Here is a 23,859-nt window from a genome sequence, read left to right as displayed (position 1 = left end):
ATGGCTAGCTTGATTAGCTGGCTAAGTGATTTCACATTTGAAAGCATTTTCCACACCAGCACTACTGATTGGCTTTCTTTTTAGGGCCTTTTCTTCCCCGTCAAAGAAACAGTATTTTTATTATATAATGAGCATTGTTCTTTACCTGAAGTTAACTGGAGATGAAGCCCGTAAAGAAGCTGATGCAGAATGCTCTTCCAAGTTCTAAGCAACCATGCACACACGTTTCTAGAACCTCTCCTTGCACTATGTAGGTACTTGGTAAATACCTTTGAATTAAGGGGAAATGTGATCATAGATAACCCTTACTACTCTGTTAAGTGGGTTTAATAATTCCAAATGTGACAGCTCACAGGTATGCCACAGTAAATAGAATTGGGATATAAATGCTTTCTAGTCACCCAAATTGGGTTCAACAATGTAGTAGTGTTGACCTGGAGAAGGCTGGGTACTTGGAGTCTGCTTGGAAGAGCTAAGATTGCACAGAGCCCCACTCGGAATGGGCAGCTGTGGCTGTGTGGTCTCTCGTAGCCATACACTCCCTTTGTGGTCTCTTCCCTCATTCTCATACCGCAAGGACAAGTAACGGCCATCTTGACAACTGCTATTACCGAAAAGGTAGACAAGCCAGCCAATGCTGCTGCCTCTGAGATCCATCTGAAGCTGGATTAAGAGAGGGCAGAGGCCTGGGTGGGAGAAGGTCTGAGGAGACACAAGAGAGGAGGCCCCAAGAGTCCCCATGTTCCCTCTTTTAAAGTGTCCAACAGCCTTCAGTGAAAACCCCATTGCTTTATAGGGGGAAAAACAAAAAAACTGACAGCTGGGAATAGAGGAGGTGCTGAATTTATTTTCCTTGTGGACTTTACATGTTAACTTGTGATCAAAGCCAATTTAAAACCGGCCAGTATAGGCCCTGAATCATAAATTATGGAAATTCATGATACAAATTCAACTCTGACTGAAAGAGTGAGTGGCCGTCTCAAGAAAATTTACTTAGCCAGGAAAGTTACAGAAAGGAGCCCATCTCCACAGTCCAAAAAGGTATGGTAATGGAAGAATTTTACAGAATTTTATAGCTGAAATGTGGCTCCTCAGCAAGGGTCCATGAGTTAAGGTTTTATGATAAAATTTGAGGGGCCACTGATGACAAGAGGCAGAGAAACTACATTTCCTAAATCTTATGAAACAACAGAAAAGGATAAAACGTCAGATCTCTCATCAGTGAGAAAATGCAGTTTGCAAGGACTGGACACCAGGCTATCTTTTGCCCCCTGCAAGCCAAATTTAGCTAATGCCATTTGGGCAGCATTTTCCAGATTACAGCCCTCTTCACATTTACAGTCTCCCTCGATCCTCAACCCCCACAACATGAGCAAGCAGGGCAAAGATCATGAGCTCAGCTTTGCAGATTAGGACATTATTTTTAAAAAGTGGTATGAGTGGTTGAAGTGTCACCAAAAAAAAAAAAAAAAGTCACCCAAGGGTGTTAGAAACTTTCAGGACAAACACAGCGCTTCTCAGATCATTTTCATTTGTGTGACTTCTTTCCAGTGTTTGGTCAATCCTAAAATACTGAGTTTTCCTTTTTACCAGAACACAATTATTTACGGCCACCTTTTTTTCACTTGCTGCTGGGACTTCTTCATCCAGGCCTTCCCTTCTAGGCTCCTTTCCCACGCACAATGTGCACAGAGGGGCTGGTCCTGAACACATCCTGTTTGCCTTTCCCTTCTACCTAAGGACACTTTTCTCTTCTGTTGCCCTTCGAGTGTTCCTTCAGTTCATTTCTCTTATCTTTGATCGCCTCCTCTAACTGCTGACTTCCCAGGCTACTGGGAAGTCTGTCTTGTATCAGAAACATAGAACCCTATTGTCATAATGAATGGTGTGAGCATTTTTTAGGACCACTCTACAAACTGATTTAGCAGAAAGAAGGGCACTTTGCTGTATACTAATAATGCTTTAGTAATATTTCCCTATCACAAGTGCTTGGGTATTAAACTCTATGGATTCCTGAAACTACACAACAGCCATTGTGCAAATATGCATAAAAATAATGTGTTAGTGTTTCACTCAACTAAGTGTCTTTGGCACAAATGATGATAGCCCCAAAACCAGGTTCCCTTTTTCTCACACAATTATTTTTCTTTTCTGGTAAATCCTGCTGTTTGGTGATAAAGTATTTGTATTGGTAAATGTGTTTCTATATTGGCAAAGTAATCCTGTGGCATAAGGGTCTGGTGCTTTCCTTAAAGACATGAAGATATCTAAATAAAACAAACATTAGATCTACATTTGGAGGATTTTGTCCCTTGCATTCGTTGCCTGGTAAGGGATGTGATGTTCTATAAAACATACAAAGAACATGTTAAAAGATATAAAAAGTTTATAGTTTAGACCAAAGACAAATGTCATCTCATCCATGGTATACAGTAGGTGCCAGATAAATCCTTACTGAGAAAACATCAAGTTCTAACCCCACTCCATATTCCCTTACTACCATTCTGTTCTACAATCCGAGAACCAGTGAGGAAATTAAGTCATTTTATAAACCACTAATCCACATCATTGTGGCTAAACAACACCGAACTCAATGATTTAAATGATTTTTTCCAGGTAGATGAATCTATAACATACAGATAAGAAAATGGAGAAAAAAGAAAGCCTTGTCATTTTTTCAATGTAAAGTAGGCAGTAGGAGTATTTGGTGGCTAATGGTCTTATTCCTATGTGTCCCTAGTAAATCATGATCATAGACCATGGAGATTTCTTAGCAGTCCAGGGAGTTCATACTGATTCATTTCCAGGTGTTTAAAATGACATCAGGAGCATCTCTGGCTTTTATCTATTCAGTATTCTCTCTGGAACACTCATTGTCAAAATCTGTTTCTCACTATATTTTCCTTATGGCCTCTAAATACTGATCAAGGACAATAATAGGGGGATTAGCAATGAACGCTGAGGGTAAATGGAAAGTATAAGAGGAAGAACAGATGCTTGTAAGTTTCTCACGTCATGACAGACTCCCTATATCTTCACTCTGTAGAGTTAATTCTATCTTTGGAGGCCAAGTATCACTTATGGTAACTTCACCACTCGGGTTTTAATAAAAGCATTGTTTGAGATGTGATGCAAAATAATTTAACGTTCTCCTTGCCACGAAGGTATATTCTTTTGCATGCTTGCTAAGGTCCTATCTCTAGGAAGTGAAATGTCTTCATTTTGCTTAAATTCCCCTAAGAGGATGCTATACCCAGTGTACGAGGGAGGAAAGGAAGAAACTCGGTCACAGCTTGCCAATAGGTTTAATAAACTCTTGCTACATTAGGATACTAGATTTGAGAATAAGCATTCAGGGACTCTCTGCCTCAGCTCCAAACTGATCCAATGTCTGTTAAGTTTGCTGCCTCTGATCAGCATATGGATAGGAAAGACTAGTATGCAAGCCACTGACACTTGTGTCAGTCCTGGTTTTAACACCAAGATGCAGAAGCAATTACTCTCATATAATCATACAAAGAGACCTAACACTTTTTCCTGTTCCTTAGTCTTTTTGAATATTAAGGACAAAATTCTCAAACTTCTAGATCCAGGACAAAAGGAAGGAGCAAAGGTGGCAGAGAGGTAGATATCGATAATACAGTCATGAGTCTGGAGTACTTTTTTATTCTGATAATGTCTGAACCATCCCCAAAATAAATAAGTGACCAAAATAAGAGAGAGAGGGAAGTGAAAGGGATAAGAATTTTTAAATTTGTCTCCCTGGCTCTGGCATAAATCCCCTCCCTGTGCTTAGCCAAGAGCCTTCTGCTCAGTGAAAATGCACAGTATACAGTGATTTGAGTCAGGCTAAAACCACAAGCAACAAAGAAGGAAGGAGGAACAACACGAATTCCTCAAGCCCTTAGCCTCTGATCTTGGCAAATTAAACACTACTGACACATTCTTATGAAAGGTCAAACAGGCATGATAAAGCCTGAGTAGAAATGGGAGGAACATCCTGATCATCGCCCAGCTTCCCTGGGTATGAATCTGTGGGGACGTTAAATGTTCAGGAATCTATTGTGGCCGTGGGACAGAAGGGAAAGGCATGTGTGGCTTGTAAACAAAGAAGCGGGGTACGAATCCTGAGCTCACCCATTTACAGGTGGTGTGACCTTGGGAGCTATGAGTCTCTGTGTTCTGTAAAGCAGGGATTTGGAATACCGCCTCACAGGCTCACTGGGAGGTGCAGGTGAGAGAAAGTTCACAGAAGGTCCTTCTCCACCCTCCACTCTGCTGACTGGTGCTGTCTGTGTTGGTGCTGGGGGTCAAGGTCACCAGCCATGGCCAAATCCCAACTAGTGCCCGGTTCTGGAGGTGGAAGACCCTGGGTATGGCTGGAGCACAGGTACCACCATTGTTCATCAGTGGGGACCCCAAACCCTGAGGGAGGCAGCCAGGATCAGTCAAGGAGGTCTTCACGACTGTACTTCTCTATCTCTACCTGTCTCATTGGCCAGGTGCAAGATTAGGCATGGGGAACATTGGTTCACTTGGCCTTCACTTACGCAGGTAGGACATGGGTAACCTACAGCTCTGAGGCCAGAATAGTGATCCATCCCAGTTGCATCGGTAAATTCCGAAGTGAATCCAACAGGAGGAAAATGATTTTAGAAACAACCAGGTCCAGGTGTACATTTCGAAATGGGAAGCTGTCCTCTTTTCGTTTTAGAATGACAGGGTCATGGTCAAGGAAATGGAATCGGAAGGAGGCTTTGGCTTGGGCTCAGGCCCTCTCACTAGGAGGACGGCTGGGAGTAGAAGGGGTCATTCTACCAAATTTCAAATCCACATGGGTAGAAGAAAAGAGAGCTCGGAGGAGTTCAAGGTGAAGGAAAACAGCAGCCCACTTTCCCTCACGTGCTCTGCTTTTGTCCTTCACACACTTCACACTTGAGGGAGAATCTAATGACATTGACCTTGGGTCCCTCATTCTGCCCGGCAGAGTACACAGCTGTGGCAGGCGGTCCCTGCGGGACCCTGCCCGCTGCTGCATGCACCGTTAATGTGGCCAAGCCAGCAGCTGACTGAAAACAGTGGCAGGCAGGCACTAGGCACACGACCCCTGACACTGCGGGCCTTTTTTTTCCTCCTCTCAGCTAGCAGCCAATGGGCGGGCTCTCTCCACCGGCTGCCATGGCAACGAGAAGACTGCTCCGCAGTGCCCAGAACAGATGTCACATGAGCCAAGATGAATGTGGTGGGGGTGGGGAGCACTGGTGGGGGCGGAGGGGGGTGGGGGAGGCATTTGTAGTTAAATGGTCCCACCAGAGGGAGTGAGGCAGATTTTGAAGTAAGTGCAAAGCTGTAACATCTATTTCCTTTCTCTTCCCTGTCCTTTCAGTTCTAAACACACATGCACAAACACGAGTGTCCTTTTATCTCCGCTACTGAGGTGCCTGCAGCTCTCGGGCTTTCATGGCAAACATGAAAGCTCTGATTTCTGGAAGCCTTAAGTGAACATCGCCTTCACTGCAGAAATGCAAGCGGGCGTTCTGCAGCCATTTAGGAATAGGCTGGGAAGCTCTGTGGAGGTGAATCGGGGAAACTTAGAACCACTCGGAGCTGAGACAGAATCCATAGGAATTTTAAAGGCAAACGCACTGCCTTGGTAGGCACACCACAAACCCCGTTTCCCTCTTGGCATCACTAAAATGTAAGGGCTCCTACGATCCTCCCCCCACGGGTAGTTTTTCTGATCTTACGGTTCCTAAGGCCATTTTATATAGACTAAACCAGGGCGGGGTTTACCAATCTACCTGCTTGAGCAACATAAAATACTGTATTTAAAAGGTTTCCACTACCTTCCTCTTCTCTGCCACTGAAATTAGCCAGTAGAGGGTGGGCAGGCAATGAACGTATATATTGGCCAGTATGATAGGAGGTGATGTCAGTGGCACACAAACACAAGGAAACCGCAGGCCTTTCTTCCTCCCTGCCTGCAGCCAATGGGCAGGAACCTAATCTTATTCCTGTTACCAGATCACAGGAATTATAGAGACACAAGGGACAAGGTACAGGACTGGTCTTAATCCGATACATGAAATGCACTGAATGCGTCAGAGGATGGGGAAAAGTGACTTAGAATGATTGTGCGCTTGTGCTTAAGGCCCCTGACAAACATTCAGGGGGTGCCTGCTTTGTGCAAAAGGCCACATGGAGGGCTGCAAACGTGGCAAGGCAAAGGAAGTGCACCCACTTATAATCAAGAGTGAAAAGAAACATGGAAACTCAGACATGGGGAAGAGGCAGGAAGTGTGGCGTGCAAAGCACCATGTGAACTGGGAAGAAGAGAGGCTCCAAGGAGCGTCCTGCAGCATGCGGACGTGAGACCGCCTTGACTGTGGCAGACCCCTGACATATTACACACCATATCACAGGATGCCCGCCATGCCCTCAGAAGTCACGACTGTCATCCCAGCAAATCAGGAAACCCCAGGCTTAGGGAGGTGAGCAAAGGTCATACCACAAGCAAGTAGCAGAACCACTGGTGATCTACGTCATCCACCCACCTCCACAGGGCTCTGCTCCATGAATCGATGAGCAGAAGTGACACACGGCTGCAAAGGACGCAGCTGTGCATGGAGGCGCCCTTTCCTGGTCTTCCCAACAGCGTCCCTGAAGTCATGGGCGTCAGATCCTCACTGCATTTTTCCTACGACATTCTAAAATAAACAGTAACTATTAAAAAGTGAAAGGTTCTGGGGAGCCTGGGTGGCTCAGTGGGTTAAAGCCTCTGCCTTTGGCTCAGGTCATAATCCCAGGGTCCTGGGATCAAGCTCGGCAGGGAGCCTGCTTCCCTCCCCCCTCTCTCTGCCTGCCTCTCTGCCTACTTCTGATCTCTGTCTGTCAAATAAATAAATAAATTCTTAAAAAAAAAAGTGAAAGGTCCGTCTGGATAGACCCTGAAGTCATCCCGTGTAACACAAGGGGTACAGATGTCACACCGCGGGAGCCACTGCGTCTTCCCACGCCGGCCTTGAAAGAGGAGTAAGAGTGTGGTTTGTGGAGCACTGGATTTCGTTCAAAGATCACCCTATGACAGTCAGAGTTATTTTGCATGTACATCCTCCACCGACATGACACTATCTTCTTGGGCCTCACAAGCATGCTTTCTCCTCTCGTTATTCGGGCCAGGAAGTGGCTCAGGGTTCTTGCGGTGCACTTGAATGAAAAGCAGTGACAGGAGGAAAAGGCTGTGGACCCAGAAAAGTGCGTTACTCCTGGAAGCTGCCTCTCCAGGTTCCATTCCACCCTAGGGCGGCACTTCCCCGCCACTGCAGTGATGGGCCAGAACCACCAGAGGGCAGTAACACAAACCAGATTTTTCCTTTGGATCCAAATATGGATGCACACAGTTTAATAATATGTAAAGCCCATTATTACAAGCTTTTCCTCTCCCCACCCCCTATTAATGAACAAATGCCCAGGGGTAATGCAGATATTTCTAAATACAGTGCAGGAAAGGGCAATCTGTACTCATACACAGGGAGTCTAACCCACAGTGATAAGTGGAAATGAAGATAAACACCCAGATGCAACTAAACCATTAAGGCTAAAGATTTAGCTGTCTATACAGCTGCATACATGGAAATATAGATGCCTGCCTCCCAGAAATGGGTATCTTTAAAACATTTATTTCATGAGTTCTTATTAAGAGTTCATAATAATACCTGTTAATGGTAACTACAAAGCCACAAAAGGGTCTAAGATGAATTTCATCTTTATGGCTAGGCACACAAAGGGGGATTTTACTCCTTGCCTAAGGTAAGTGAACGAATTATGCAGGGTTTTTCCGTGGACATTGAAAACCTGTAACTCCACACTTTAAACAACAGCACAAATTTTAAAAGAAGGGTAACAACAACTGGTTAATGCCCAAACCATAAAATATCAACTGACATTTCCCCACATCCATTCAGGGTCCTTCGATGCAGATGAATGGGTTTTGGTGTTTGTGACAGCAGAATCTTGTTGTGTGGTTACTGGTTTTAACCTCGCAGCAGAGAGCAGACCGACTGAGTTGGGATACTTTTACCCAAGAATAACCTATCCATTTCTCGACAAAGACAGGGAAATAATCCTGACATTTTCTCAAGTCATGACAGAAAGGAAGATTCCCTGATCCTGTATTTTCACAGTGGCTGAAATCTGAGGGTCTTCGGAAAAGCAAGATGGAGTCACTGCAAACAGCCTTGTGTCCGGAGTCACCCCATGAAATCCCAATATTTGTAAAATGCTTGACAGATTATCGAATACCCCCACACAACATTCGGGCAAAGCACATGGAATTCAGAGTCGAAGGCCTGTAACTCTAAATGGACTATCAGGTCACCTTGGGAAAGTGAATGAAGCCCTCGGAGCTCAGTGCCTTCCTAACTAAGCTCGGGAGGAGAACAGATCCTGAACGACGAGGGTCATGTCAGGACGAGGGTCACCTGTGTAATATGGCACAAAGCACTGAAAACTTAAGATTTATAGAGTTTTGTTCTTATTTTCCCCATTTTATAAACAAGGAAATAGAGCTGTAAAGACTTGTCCAAGGTCAAGGTCATGGCTGGTAAAAGGTAGAGCAGGGTCATGGCCAGGTATTCTCTTCCAAAGTTGTGATTCCTCCCACCCCTCCATGATGACTTTGTCAGTGTTGACCTTTATTTCTCACAGTTCTAGGGCTGGAAGGCCCCAAATGGAAGTGCCAACAGAGTGGATTTTATTGTGAGGACTATTCTCATGACTTAAAGATAATTATCATCTCGCCGTGTGCTTACATGACCTCTTCTTTGTGTGCATGAGGAGAGAGCTCTCTGTGTAGCTTCTTACAAGGACACTAATCCTATCGTGGGGGCTCCACCCTCATGACCTCATCTAACCCTAATTACCCCTCAGAGCCCCTTCTCCGAATTCCATCACCCTGGGAGGTTAGTGCTTCAACAAAATAAATTCTGGGGAATACAAAGATTCAGCCCATAACAAGGGGGTAACAGGGGGCTTCTTTATCCTGCTCCATATTTTCTGTCCAAGGCAACAAATATTTGCTGATAATCTGCTAGGTGCCAAGGATGGTACCAGGCCTCAGGGGAAACAAGGAGGACCAGGAGCCCTCAAAGAGTTTAATGTCAGGACAGTTGCTATAGAATGTTCTCCAAGGCAGATGGAATGTTCTCCGAGAAAGAGCGTTTATGATATGCGGGCTTTTATGACTGTGTATAGCATAATTGATGACAACAAACTTCATGAGATCCTTCTTTAGATAGCTGTGTTTGAAACAATTATAATGTGAGTCTGGCAACTAATCAGCACAGAATTAATATTTGATAAGGTAATTAACATATTAATTTCCTGAGGAAGATGGGGGTCAAAGGAAGGAAGGACGTTTTCAAATTTTCAGCCTATAGATGCTTACAAGGAAACACAAAGGATATGAACCTCCTGGTAGGGAATTGTCAGATCCAGTTATGGGATGACGATTATAGCATAACTGGATATTTACTAGTATGTCTAATTTCTCTCAGTTGAGTTGGTATAATTAAAACTGCTTTCTGGATTAGAAAACTGAAAGAGCTCAACTTCAGTTGATATATATTAGCTGGGGCAGCTGGGTGTTTCAGTTGGTTAAGTATCCAATTCTTCGTTTCAGCTTAGATCATGATCTTGGGGTTGTGAGATCAAATTCCATATCAGGCTCTGTGATCAGCAGGGAGTCTGCTTGAGATTCTCTCTTTCCCTCTGCCCTCCCCCCACTTTTGCAAGCTATCTCTCTCAAATAAATAAGCAAAATCTTTAAATATATGTATGTATGCTAGTATGTATGTATTAATGTATTTATATAAATATTCAGTCTAAAAAAGGGACATTTTACATATATGTAAAGTCTCATTTAATTCTTACAATAAACCTTTGAGGAAATTTTGTTAGATAATTTAAAATGAAGACCAGAGAAGTCAAGGACTCATAAGTGGTTAAGTGACTAAGAGAGTACTAGAACATTCTTCCAACCATTCAAATGTTATTTTGATTACACGCACAGACAATTTTCTCTTTTAAGCAGCCCCAAAATCTAGCAGCTAGGATTTTTTTTTCTGTTGTTATTTTTGGTATGCTACTTTATTCTGTTAAGTAGTATAGGGGTGAAGTTGGGTCATTTTTGAAGGTGCATATGTTTGAAAGGGGAAAAGCTTATGCAAATTTCTACCTTCCTTCAAAAATAGACAAGGATCTCAAGAAAGAGGAGATCAAGTCTCATCTGGGGAATTAAGTGTGCTCTGTGTTTAGCCCTGGGATCCAGAAGAACCCACATGGGTACCCACTCAGTGAGCATGGCCTGCCCCTTCTGAACAGCCCAGAAGAGAAGAACTCCCAGTTTGAGGACCCACTGGAGGCTGGACATGTGGCAGTGGTTGTCCGGAAGCCAGGTCTGGAGACTGTGGAAGGCTGAGTAGTGTCCCCAGAATTTCGATGTCCTGATCACTGGAACATGTAAAGGTTATTTTATGTGGTGAAGATTTCACAAATAAGAATTAAGGATCTTGAGACAGGCAGATTATGTTGGATTATCAGGTGGGCCCTAAAGGCAATCACATGTGTCTTTATAAGATAGAGGCAGAGGGAGGTTAGACACACAGAAGAGGAGGAAGCAATGTGACCATTGGGGCAGAAAACGGAGTGATCGAGCCACATGTCAAGGAATGCTGGGGAGTCTGCCTCTCTAGCTGCAATCTAAGAGGAGTAGAGTTAAGAACAGATTCTCCCCTAGAGCTTCTGGAGGGAACACAGCCCAGCTGAATCCTGGATTTTGGCCTAATGAAGCTAATTTTGGACTTCTGGCCCTCAGAACTATGAGAATATGAATGTCTGTTGTTTTGAGGCACCAAGTCTGTGGTCATTAGCTGCCGTAGCTGTTTGTAATTAAGAGAGGAACAAAAAAATCAGAGATGTGGCAAATGAGAAAAAGGAAGACAGTTTCATGTACCAACTACTGACTTAATCTTGCCAAAATGGTGTTTTATGCTTGCAACATTGAGCAATTTCTTCTTTCAGGGGGGTTTGCAAGATACGTTCTGGGGTCAAGAACACTGTGGTTAACTCAATAATGACTTCCTCCTGGTATATAACACATACTAGACAAAGCAGCCATTCCTCAAACCTCCAAAACCAGTCTCTTTGTGGCAACAGAGAGTCTGCATAAGACTTAACTTTGAAATACAAAGAAGTATAAAAACATTCATTATGATGTTCACTGCATATGTACAATTTTCTATGAGTGACTGTGGTTCTTACCCTGAGTCCCTAGACCTCTAGAAGTTCTTGAGTTTTATTCGAAGGTTTGGAGCTCTGAGTAAGAATTACATGTTAATTCTTGGATATATCATAATAATTATGCCCTCTAACTAGAAGATGTCTTATGGGATGATGGCAAAATGACTATTTGGAACCTTGTAAGCCATAATAAGGAGTTGGGATTTCATTCTAAATGTAGCAGGAAGCCATTGACGAGTTTACCACAGGACAAGGACACGACTGGAATTAGATTTAGGATGTTGCTCTGGCTGCCCCATGTGGGCAGATGGTAGTGGACAGGTACACAGCCCAGTGGCATAGGAACAGATAATGGTAGCCTGGGCTATGACAATGAACATGAAAATGAGAGAGACTTAGGCACAGTGGAGACGTACTGGAAAAGCAGAATCTAGGTTAATCCGATTAACTGGAGGGGAGAAGTAAGGGAAAAGGTCAATCAGTGATGACTCCTAGGGATCTTGCTTAAGTAAGTTAAAAGAGAGCTGGGAAGGCCAAAATGGTGGTGGTGGCAGGGGGAGTTGTGGGGCTTGCTTATGAGGGGGGAAGGGATGGAAATAAAGTCTCCAGTTTAGGAAATACTATGTTGATAAGTAAGGGGAATTAACAAGGCAGGCAGTAGAATATGGGGAGCATAGGTAGGTACGTAATTTGGAAATGAAATCTCTCTCTCCCTCCCTCTCTCACACATGCACACACACTGAGCAGCCAAACCAAAATTTGCCAGGGCTTAACTGCAGGGCATGGGGAGTCTGCCTCTCTAGCTGCAATCTAAGGGCTTTGGGAAGAAAACTAAATAATCAAAACTGAACAAAATTCTAGAATGAATTTAAAATTTGGGGAAGAAAATTAAATAAAGCTGAAGCAATTCTAAAAAATGCTGTTATGATCCAATCGCTATATCTGTTTTTTTTTTTTCAGTGTTCCAAAATTCATTGTTTATGCACCACATCCAGTGCTCCATGAAACGTGTGCCCTCCTTAATACCAACCACCAGGCTCACCCCTTCCCTTCCAAACTCTCAGCTTATTTCTCAGAGTCCACAGTCTCTCATGGTTCATCTCCCACTCCAAATTTCTCCATCTCACTTTTCCTCTCCATCTCTCAATGTCCTCCGTGTTATTCCTTATGGTCCTCAAATAAATGAAACCATATGATAATTGACTCTTTCTGCTTGACTTATTTCACTCAGCATAATTTCCTCCAGTCCTATCCATGTTGATACAAAAGTTGGGTATTCATCCTTTCTAATGGAGGCATAATACTCCATTGTATATATGGACCATATCTTCTTTATCCATTTATCTGTTGAAGGGCATCTTGGTCCCTTCTACAGTTTGGCAACTGTGGACATTGCTGTTATGCACACTGGGGTACAGATGGCCCTTCTTTTCACTATATCCGTATCTTTGGAGTAAATATCCAGTACTGCAATTGCAGGGTCATAGGGTAGCTCTATTTTTAATATCTTAAGGAATCTCCACACTGTTTTCCAAAGTGGCTGCACCAACTTGCATTCCCACCAACAGTGCAAGAGGGTTCCCCTTTCTCTACATCCTCTCCAACACTTGTTTACTGTCTTGTTAATTTTGGCCATTCTAACTGGTGTAAGGTGGTATCTCAATGTGGTTTTGATTTGAATCTCCCTGATAGCTAATGATGATGAACATTTTTTCATGTGTCTGTCAGCCATTTGTACTGTATACTGTTTTTAATCTTTCACTTTGGGTACTTTAAAATGACACTATATAGAGTATAGAGGACAGATGACAATCTGTTAGATAACCGAAATTGAAGATAAAATATAGTAAATACTTGGAGATTATAGCGACATTGAAGATACAGATGAATGGATGGGTGGGTGGATGAACAAACAGACAGGGAGACTGATAGAGACAGATTTTAAAGCACTATTTTACATTTGGGACATGGTGGATAATTTAGCATTCACCCAAAAAGGTTACCCAAAGGAAATGTGTTTGTTCATGAAGTTTTGAGAAGCTGGGAAGGAGATAGGTCATGTGATCAGGAGAGCTATCTTCAGACTTAGTAATTCTCTATCAGATTTCAAAAAAGAAGATCTATCAGTAATCAAAACATTTGATTCCTAAAAGAGGAAAAGTTGCATTTTCAATATATAAGAAACATATCTGAACACCCACCTCCCCTCCCAGAGGCCACGATTCAGTTTAGAATATTAGAAAATATCATGACAGGTTTACTTGGGAGGTAAACTGTCTACAGTTGATAATCCAAAGGCAATTAATGATACATTTGATTGTCTCCTCCAATTAATACCATATGCAAATAATTCCACAATAAAACTCGGGAAAAAATATGAAAATGCAGTTAAGATTACACAGTCTTTGTCCAAAGTAAAAAATACACCTACATGTTGTGCAAAAGTCCCTAGCTCACCAAAGACATGATGTAGCTGTCATATTCTGTGAACAGAATCCAGCACTTCCAAGGTCAATGAACCCAGTATGAGGTTTAATTTTCACTCTGATCTTCTTCTATGAGGTTTTCTGGCCTCCTTTAATCTAAATAAAAATTAGCAAACTTCTTCAGCCATTTATCCTTTCCTACGGTTGTTGGTGAGCCTGGTATCTACCACCCAGCCAACTTTGCAGAAAACCACAGTTTAGATGGAAAATCACTTTGGGTTTCTGGCTCATCAGCAGTACTGCACATCTAATTAGCTCAACAATTGGTCCCTGTGATAAAATCAGCTAATTTTATGTTCAAATGGCTGCTCCGTGGTAAGCAATACTGTCACTCTCAACTCCATGTATAAAGAAGTTGCTGAAGAAGCTGGTTACTAGGGGGTCACTGGGGGCAAACTAGTGAAGACTATTAAATTAGTAACTTAAGTCAATGTTACAGTTAGTGCATAGGGGTCCCACCAGGGCTCAAGATGAATTCCCAGAATGTAATGACGGGGCCAGAAATGCCAACTCTTAATGGGGAAATTAGTATATACAAAATACATGGAATGAATTATCTGCAGAATCTCCTACTCTTAGAAATAAATCTATATGTTTTTGAGAAAATTACAAGGTCCTAGACCTTAATCTAGTATTGGTAAGAAATTACTCTCCCTAGATTAAAGACTTCTGTGGTTTCAGGAATTTGTGCAAGCCTGCCCTAGGTAGAAAACCTAGGAAAGTCCATTCCAGGAATCACCTATTCAGCTTCCCCCTCTCTTCTCCTTAACTGTTAAGGCAATTGGTGATATCAGAACTCTCCCTACTTTGTGGCATCTATTAGAAACATTATTAAGGTATTTTTTTAAGGTAGATGCAGAAGCACAGATCAACTTGTTTATGGTATAAAAGCTACTTATATCATCTCTCATAGGCATTGCAAATTATTGAATTTTTTTGGTGTGTATATTATCAATTATACCAATTGAGTGGATGGTTAGAAATTTTTATAATTTTTGAAACAAGGAACACCTGAATGCAAATAATTTTACATAAATATACAGAGAGATACATACATACCTCCATCTAATTCATTATGCCTATACATGTATATAGATAAATATAGTCAGAGATATAGAAATGATTTTATTTATATAAGGGGCTTAAAATAGTAATTAGCACATCATAAGCTCTCAGGCCGCTCTGGTATTCCTGTGCTATCATCATTATCATTATTATGTAGCTACATATATACTATATGTAAATATATAAACTACACATGTAATGGTGTATTATTTATCTATCTGGTGACAGCAGGATGCCTGCTAAAAAAGAAACTTGTCCTTTTTTTCTCTGCTCTAGAAGAGGCGCCAGAAAGTCACTAAATTCTGGTAGATCATCCTTGAGGCACTGGATTCAGTAGGCTGCCTGGAAGGGATGGGGCAGTGGGGGGTCAAGGACGCTTTGCAGAAGGTTACTTCACCTGCCTCATGTGCACCAGCTTAGATCCTCTCAGCCTAACCTTTCTCTCCTCCAGCCACCACTGCAGTGCTCTGCCCTGTATGGACTCTGGTTAGCTTTATGCAGGTACAACCCTACACTTCACACCCATGCGGTGTCCTCCTGCCTCCTGCTGCAGGGACACAGTCTCCTAAGTCCTCACAGTGCCACCCAGAAGCACAGAGTGAACCCACAGGGAATGGCATCCATTAGACATGGGTTTCCCTTCTTCCCCTAGAATGGTCATTTCAGAAGGACCAAACAACCCATCACTGATAGGAAAGACCAACGTATATTCACTCTCCCTCCTTCCTTTTCTGTGTCGTTTACCCCTGCCTCCTCGCTCCATGGCACCACACTCCCAAGTTAAGGCCTCACACAACAAGCCTTTGTCATAGGCTCTGCTTTCCGTGGGACCTGGACTAAGATAAAAATGATAGTAGTCACCCCTGTGCAAGGGCACAGTTAGCCCTACTGCTCACCAGGGAAGGTGAAAAAAGGCGGAACATTGTTCTTTGGTTTTAGAGAAGGAAAATGACTTGTCCCTTCATGATATGGATCTGCAAAGGCGGGTAGGAGACAGTAGTACCTGGTGCTCAAGGTGGGACAGAAAGATAAATCCTGCCCCAGGTCTCCTTGGCAAAGACTGTATCAAGAATGTAAGATCCCTCTGCACTTGACTGAGCTCACCCAAGGGTCCTTGAACTGTGGCTTTCAGCATTCAGCTCTTTATAGTGGTGACTGAAAGGAAAACTACTTGACCTTTAAGCTGCGTATCTCCAGAAAAGAAAGCAGGGGAGCAGTTCCTGGTGCAGCACCTCTGATGGCCATGAGGACTGTGCTCTATGGTGGCCCCATGCTCTTGCAAGAAGCCAACATAAGAGTAGAAGGCTTGGAATCTTGAGTGTCCCAGCCAGGAAGCCAGACTAACATGCCCCGTGCCTGCTGCAACATGGGTACACACACGCCTTATGGACCACTGTGCTGTCTAATCAGGTAGCCACTAGCCAAATGTAGCTATTTAAATAGACAATTAAATTAATTAAAATATGATAAAACACTCTGCCACTCAGTTGCATTAGCCACGTTTCAATGTTCAATGGCCAGAAGGTGGCCAGTGGCTACTATATCAGAAAGGGCAGAAGAGACCACTGCCATCATGACAGAAAGTTGTATTGGGGGTGCCACTCTGAAGTCAGGACTCACAATTTTAGTCAGTTAGCCAGGAGACTCAATACGGGCTTACCACTCACCTATCAGGGGAATGGAGGGTTGTTTTCATTTATGTGGTAAAATAAAAGAAATACAAGAGTATTTGTGCTCTGAGTTGGTAATAAAGCACTTTTTAAAAAGATTGATTGATTGATTGATTGATTTGACAGACAGAGATCAAGTAGGCAGAGAGGCAGGCAGAGAAAGACAGGGAAGCAGGCTCTCTGAGCAGAGTCCGATGTGGGGCTCGATCCCAGGACCCTGAGATCATGACCTGAGCTGAAGGCAGAGGCTCAACCTACCGAGCCACCCAGGCGCCCAGTAATAAAGCACTTATATGTGGTTATGTTAACAGCAATAGATATTTGGATACTGGGGCAGAGGAGACCCCAATCTTTCTGGCAGTAAAGACTTTACTTTTAAAAAACAAGCAAAACCATGTGTATGTATGTATATATTTAATTCCAACATACTTAGGTATGAAACACCCAAAAAGTATTTGGTTAGAACAATGATCTAGAGAATAAGATTAACATTCCCCAAATCTATAAAAATAATGGAGAAATTATTTAAAAAGTTAATTACATTTAATACCTAAATTTTAATTCCTGTGTGTATCAGTTATCTAAAATCAACATGTGTTCCACTCAGTGCAAATGGTAAGAAACTATACTGGGATAGAAGTAAAAAAAATTACGTATAAGTTAGCCTCTTCATCATCATATGGAAGACACTGACTTTTGAACTTAAAATGCTCATTGTGAACACCAGAATGTCATCTCCTTTGGTCATATTCTAGAGAGACAATATCCTTCTCCAATCTCTTAGCATAACTGTTGGTACCTTAAGAGACTGGATCATAACACTAGGTAATTTACATATGGCATTAATCACATGTCATTTTCTGTATTATTCATTACTCACATTGTCTTTATAATTAAATATAGTGAGATTAAACCAAAGAGAAGTGATTTTTCAGTTCTTGCTTGGGGCTGATGCTCTGCCGAGCTTAGCACAGCATCTTGCCTGGTGTAGGCACTTCCCTACCCACCTCTCAAATGTTGGTGTTCCATAGGTGTTGAGCCTTTTCTTCTCATCTCTTATCTTTTTTCCCAAGTGACTGTATCAGCAACTAGGACTTCATTTACTAAATACAACTCCCAGTAATAAGGGCTACCATTTGTGGAACACTATGTGCTAGGCCCTGTGCCTTACAAGCATTAACCGAGTCAACAGTCACAACAACCCTGCCTGCAAGGAAGAAACAGCCCACATCTCCTCCTAACAATCATCCAGATGCCCACATCAGAGGTCCCTTAAACCCGACATTTCCAGACTTAACTTACATTTTGCCACAAATCTGCCTTGGTTCCTCCATACCATCACACAAAACATTGCAAGCCAGAAACATACAAATCACCCTGGATTATTCCCTCTCCTTTTTCTCCACTTCCAGTAAGTTCCAATTTCTATTACTTTTACTTCCTAAATATCCCTTCATTCCATGCAGTCTTAACATTAACAATTAAGACTTCCATTACTTCTTGCCCAGAGTCCTGCATCAGCTGTCCAACTCATTGACCTAAATCTGGTCTTTTTTTTTCTGTAACCCCAGTTACTCTATGAACTAAACTGGGTATCTGAAATACAGGGATAATAATGAGGTCTTTCTCCTTACAGGTTTGCATGAGTTAAATGAGAGAGCTTTCTAAGTGTCAGGTAGTTGATAAAAAGTTACTTAGCTGACATATGAATTGAGACAATTCGGTGCTGGAGGCTATGTGCTTAACCATCACCACATATGCCCAGGTGATCCCATCATTATCAACTTCATGAAGTTGTGATGAAAAGTCATGATGGGGGCGCCTGGGTGGCTCAGTGGGTTAAGCCACTGCCTTCGGCTCAGGTCATGATCTCGGGGTCCTGGGATCAAGTCCCGCATCGGGCTCTCTGCTCATCAGGGAGCCTGCTTCCCTTCCTCTCTCTCTCTGCCTGCCTCTCTGCCTACTTGTGATCTCTCTCTCTCTGTCAAATAAATAAATAAATAAATCTTTAAAAAAAATAAAAAATTAAAAAAAAAAGAAAAGTCATGATGAACAGATATGAGAAAGGGTCTTTACAGTGAAAAGCTTTTGAGAATGGCAATATAAATATACTCCAATTACTCTAACATTTTGTAGCTTTAACAATAAATGCTATCTTGTGGTTTCTGTAGGACCACTTAGCTTGGCGCCTCTCGCTTGAGGCCTTTCATGGGGTTGTAGTCAAACTGTGAGCTGGGGTTCCAGACTCATCTGAAAGCTTGAGTAGGGCTGAGGGGCTTCCAAGCTTGCTCATGTGGTTCTTGGAGGCCTTCATCCGTTGCCATATGAACCTTTACACAGGGGGCTGCCTCACAACATGGCAATTGGTTTCCTCTAGGGAAAGTGATCCAAGAGGCAAGAAGGGAGGGCCCCTACTATGGAAGCCATCTTTTAATAAACTCATCTCAAAGTAACATCCCACCACTGCTGTCATTTATGGGGAGTGAGTCATTAAATCCAGTGCATACTCAAGGAGAGGGGTTTACACAAGGGCAGAAACCTTAAGAGCCAACCCAGAGGCTGCTTACTATAAGCACCTAAGTAGACATCACAGCCCTGAAGGGAGGGGGTGTGCTGAGAATAAATGGTGCTCTATCAGCATTTCCCCTAGTCTTCTTTGCTTTTTAGAGTTGAACAACCCATGAGCTTCATGCCCTGCTACTTTTTATCAGTAAATAACACTCTTGTCTTGGTCTCCTCCTCACTGCCATCTCTGCCACCATGGAGGATAGGTGGAGAACCCACAGACTGCTGGGAACTATTAAATGTCAGACTTTTTTCATAAATCCAAAGTAGATCAGCATTATAGTAACTACTGGCTCTATTGTTAAGCTTAAATTTAAGTCAGGAAATAAAATAATAATTAAATTTAAACATTATCACAAAGTTCTAAAAATTAAAGCAATGCAAGTTATTTTTAAAAGAACCAAAGCTCTATTGAAGACTTTTAAATATAATACAAGTTAATAGTAAAAATAATTATTTCATGCTATTATATCTGTATTTCTAAGAAGTATTTTTATTATAATTCAATCCACTGTTACTCGCAAGAGACAGTGAGTATTCTGGGTTGAACCGTGTACTCCAAAAAATGTAGGTTGGAATTCCAACCCCCCAGTATCTCAGAATGTGAGCTTATTTGGAGATAGCATCTTTATAGAGGTAATCAAGTTAAAATGCAGTCATTAGGTTGGACTGTAATCTACTATGACTGAAGTTGTCATAACAAGGAGAAGTTTGGACACAAAAACTGACAAGATAGAGGGAAGAGGATGTAAAAAAGATACAGTGAGAAGATAGCTATCTACAAGCCAAAGAGAGGGGCCTGGGCTAGAACTTTCTGTGGCAAGCCTCAAAAGGAACCATGAGTCAAGAAGAGCCAGGACCTTGATTTTGAAATTCTAGCCTCCAGAAACATGAGACAATGCACTTCTGTTGTTTAAGCTGACAGTCTATGGTACTTTGTTATGGCAGCCTGAACAAAGTACTATACAAAGAAGGAAGAAAAAAGTGAGATTTAGTGAAAGAGAGGTAGGGAGAAATAGATGACTCCATGTCAAGATACACATCCATGTGGATGAGATGACTTTCACGAGAAATACACAAAGGCCTACTCCTAAAATTTCATTTAGCGTATTTATGGAGCAGAAGCTGACAGATATTTCCAAAACTGTATGAATGGACACAGTGCCAGCTGAAAACAACCAGATTCTCCTTCTACAGGTGGGGTCTGACTGATAGGGGCCACCAGAGGGAGTCCAGGAGCAAGAGAGGACCCTACCTTCTGGTAGTCTTCTTTGGACCTCAGGGCTACATCCATGTGCTCAGTAGAGGTTGGATAGATGGCTGAGCGGTACTGAGTGCCATGGTCATTGCCTTGTCGCATGCCTGGGAAAGTGGAAAGCAGAAAGATTACTGGAGTGGACCAAGAAACAAGGCAAGTGTCACAAGTTTTCTATTATTCATGTGCTGCTAAGTTGCTTGGTGGTTTTTGTTTTTATTTTATTTTATTCAATTGAAGTATGGTTGACACACAATGTTAAATTTGTTTCAGGTGTACAACTTAGTGATTTGACAAGTCTTACCTTAGGCTACACTCACCACAAGTATACCTACCATCTATCACCTTACAATGCTATTACGACACCTTTGACTATATTCCCTGTGCTATGCCTTTTATTCCTGTGACTTACTCATTCCATAACTGAGAGCTTATATCTCCAACTCTTCTTACTCTTTTTCACCCATCCCCTACAACCTCTCCCCTCTGGCAATCATCAGTTTGTTCTCTGTATTTTTGGGTCTGCTTCTACATTTTTTTGGTTAGTTTTGTTTTTTAGATTCCACAAATATGCAAATTTGTTTTTCTCTGTTTTACTTATTTCATTTAGTATAATATCCTCTAGGTCTATCCATGTTGTCACAAATGGAAAGATTTCATTCTTTTTTATGGCTGTGAGTAATATTCTCATAAACACACACACACACACACACACACACACACACACCCCACATCTCCTTTTTCCATTCATTCATCAACAGACATTTAACATTGTTTCCATATCTTGGCTATTATGAATAGTGCTGCAATAAACACAGGGGTGCATATATTGCTAAGTGCTTATTTTAATTTCATCTTGACACCACTCTCCTTAAATAAGCACAAAATATATCTGTTTTTCTTTATTTTAATTACAACAGTTATGTTTGAACTTAGGTAAGTTTATCATAGGTCTTAGATCACAGTAGATACTCTACAAATATGTATTTTTCTATGCAGATATTTAAATCATAACCTACTCTAGTTTTCACTTGTAAAGCACTGGGTTGTCCATTATTTCTTTGGATCTTAATGAGACACTCTGTGGCATGTACTGTGGTCCCTCACATAGTAAATAAGGAGATGGGATTATATATGGTAAGCATTATATATGGTAAGCCATACAGAGGAGGTGCCTATAAATGACTAAATAATGATATTCAGTGAGTTTGTAGAGCTTGCCTAAGATCATCCACCCAATTAAGGGAAAACCTGAGCCTTACAGTTCGCCCAGTCACAACTGCTAAAGTATATATCCCAATCAATTTCTAACTGAATAATTTCATCCCCAAAGTTAAATAGGCACAGGCTTAAGATAGATCTTCTATAGATCTCCATGCTGTGGTCAAACGAAACTCACACTCGTTGACTGCATCATTCAAGAATCAACTTCAGTTTTAACAAGTGCCCTAAGTATCCTCCAATAGAAAATGCATCTTCCAGAAAGAACAGCTCTGTACTTTCAGATCCATGTGAATTACCTGGGGATGTTGTTAAAATGCAGATTCTGGTTCTGTAGGTCTGGGGTGAGCCTGAGTGAGTGAGAGTCTGCATTTCTAAACTGCCCATGGGTGGTGCTGACCACCAGACTGCACTTTGAGTGGCTAGGTTTAAAGTCTGCTCAGATATTTTCAAGATTCTTTATAATCCAGCAGCAATAATTTTAACTCTAATAATGCAGTAAGGAAAACCTGAATCTTCCAAACTAACATCCTTGAGGTACCCAATGTACAGTACTCCTTCCACCTCCAACCCCATTCCCCCAGGAGGCACACACTTTTTACTGAACTCCTCCTATTCAAGACTTAGTTCAAGCATCTTCACTCCACATAAACTTTCCCAAGGGCTCCTTATAGCTGTGACAATCATTGATCCCCTTGGGCAGGTCTCTCTCTCAGAGATTTTACTGTACTGCATTGTTATTATGTGGTTGTCCCTCTTCCTCATCTGTGAGCCTTCCAGGGGGCAGAGCCTTACAACCATGGGACCTGGTATAGCATCAGACAGATGCATACCCTTCCACCATGAAGGACATGTAAGTTTATATCTCATGATCCAAGGCCTGCAATCAGTATTAGAGTGCAAATCAATCAATCAGTGCTTTTTACTTTTAAATGAAAATATAAATTTTTTTAAAGATTTTATTTATTTGTTTGATAGAGAGAGGTCACAAGTAGGTAGAGAGGCAGGCAGAGAGAGAGAGAGGGAAGCAGGCTCCCTGCTGAGCAGAGAGCCCGATATGGGACTCAATCCCAGGACCCTGAGATCATGACCTGAGCAGAAGGCAGCGGCTTAACCCACTGAGCCACCCAGGCACCCGAAAATATAAATTTAAATGTAGATAAAATAATCCTTCTTAAGAGCTCTAGGAAAAGCTACCAGTGAGCTAATATGTTTGACTAGTAGAGGGAAGTGCAGTAGCTAAAGACACCAAAGGTTCACTAGGTCAGTTAATGAATTGACAAGCTAGAATTCATGATCAAAACTAGAGTCTAAAAATAGAGGTTTAAATAACAAACTAGTAGGATTTAGCGTCAAATCATAGGCTATCTATGGTGTGTGCATATGTACTTGTGCATACAGTGAAAGGGTGTTTTGGTACCTGTACCTATTTGTTCACATTCCAGATGGGTTGACTTCCTAGAAATTCCATTTTCCCACCTTCAGAGTCCTATCCCCACCTTGACACACAAAGGTCACATGGGGACTGGAAACTAATTAGTGGTTTAAACAGCCAATACCAGTGACGTGAAAATATTAATTTAATAATAATAATTTAATAATATATGATATATAATAAAAAATAAACCAGCCCATGTCGCAGCTATAAGGAGCCCTTGGGAAAGTTTATGTGGAGTGAAGATGCTTGAACTAAGTCTTGAATAGGAGGAGTTCAGTAAAAAGTGTATAATAGCAAATTAGCACTGTATAGTACCAAATTAGAATATCTATTTCATTTCCATATAAGCTATATGTTCACTTAAGTACCATAATATTATGATAATGTACAATACATATTATTACAGCACAAATATTATTTATAGCCTATACTATATAGGTATTATAATAGTATATTTATTAAGCACTTAGTATGTGCCAAATACTTTGCCAGGTGCTAAGGATACAGCAATGAATAAAAGCAAACCCCACCTTCACACAACTCACATTTTAGTATAATTTAAGAAACTGGAGAAATATGCTTCCAGAATGGCACTTTGGCAATATTTTTTTCTTTACCTTCTTCAATGTTCACTCTTTCACTTAAAAGTAAGGCTTTTCTTGAGTGACTACTTTCCATCCTTCTGTGCACAAAGATGTGATGGTAATATTATTGATCCCTCTGAAAACATTCTTTAAGACACACATCTAAAAGATTGCTGGATGGCTGATTTTCAGGAAAATCTGACTCATCTCCATTTGGTACAAGATGCAGAACAGTGAGGTCTCTGTATGGAGTTGTTTACACCTATTCAAGTTCCCT

The 23,859-nt window shown here is 41.7% G+C and overlaps 1 protein-coding gene across 8 annotated transcripts in view; it reads right to left on the bottom strand.

Moving 5' to 3' along the window:
• Nucleotides 1–23,859, bottom strand: part of MSRA (methionine sulfoxide reductase A) — a 426,874-nt gene that overhangs the window by 88,523 nt on the left and 314,492 nt on the right. For all 8 annotated transcript variants that reach the window (XM_045078388.1, XM_004766048.3, XM_045078389.1 and 5 more), the window contains one exon: nt 20,340–20,446. In XM_045078388.1, coding sequence (XP_044934323.1) covers nt 20,340–20,446 — 107 coding nt within the window. The remainder of the gene's footprint in view (nt 1–20,339; nt 20,447–23,859) is intronic.

This window comes from Mustela putorius, unplaced genomic scaffold (assembly GCF_011764305.1).
Source record: "Mustela putorius furo isolate JIRA1106 unplaced genomic scaffold, ASM1176430v1.1 tig00000242_pilon_pilon_pilon, whole genome shotgun sequence".
NCBI classification, from domain to species: domain Eukaryota; kingdom Metazoa; phylum Chordata; class Mammalia; order Carnivora; family Mustelidae; genus Mustela; species Mustela putorius.
This window is presented reverse-complemented; position numbering and strand designations above follow the sequence as displayed.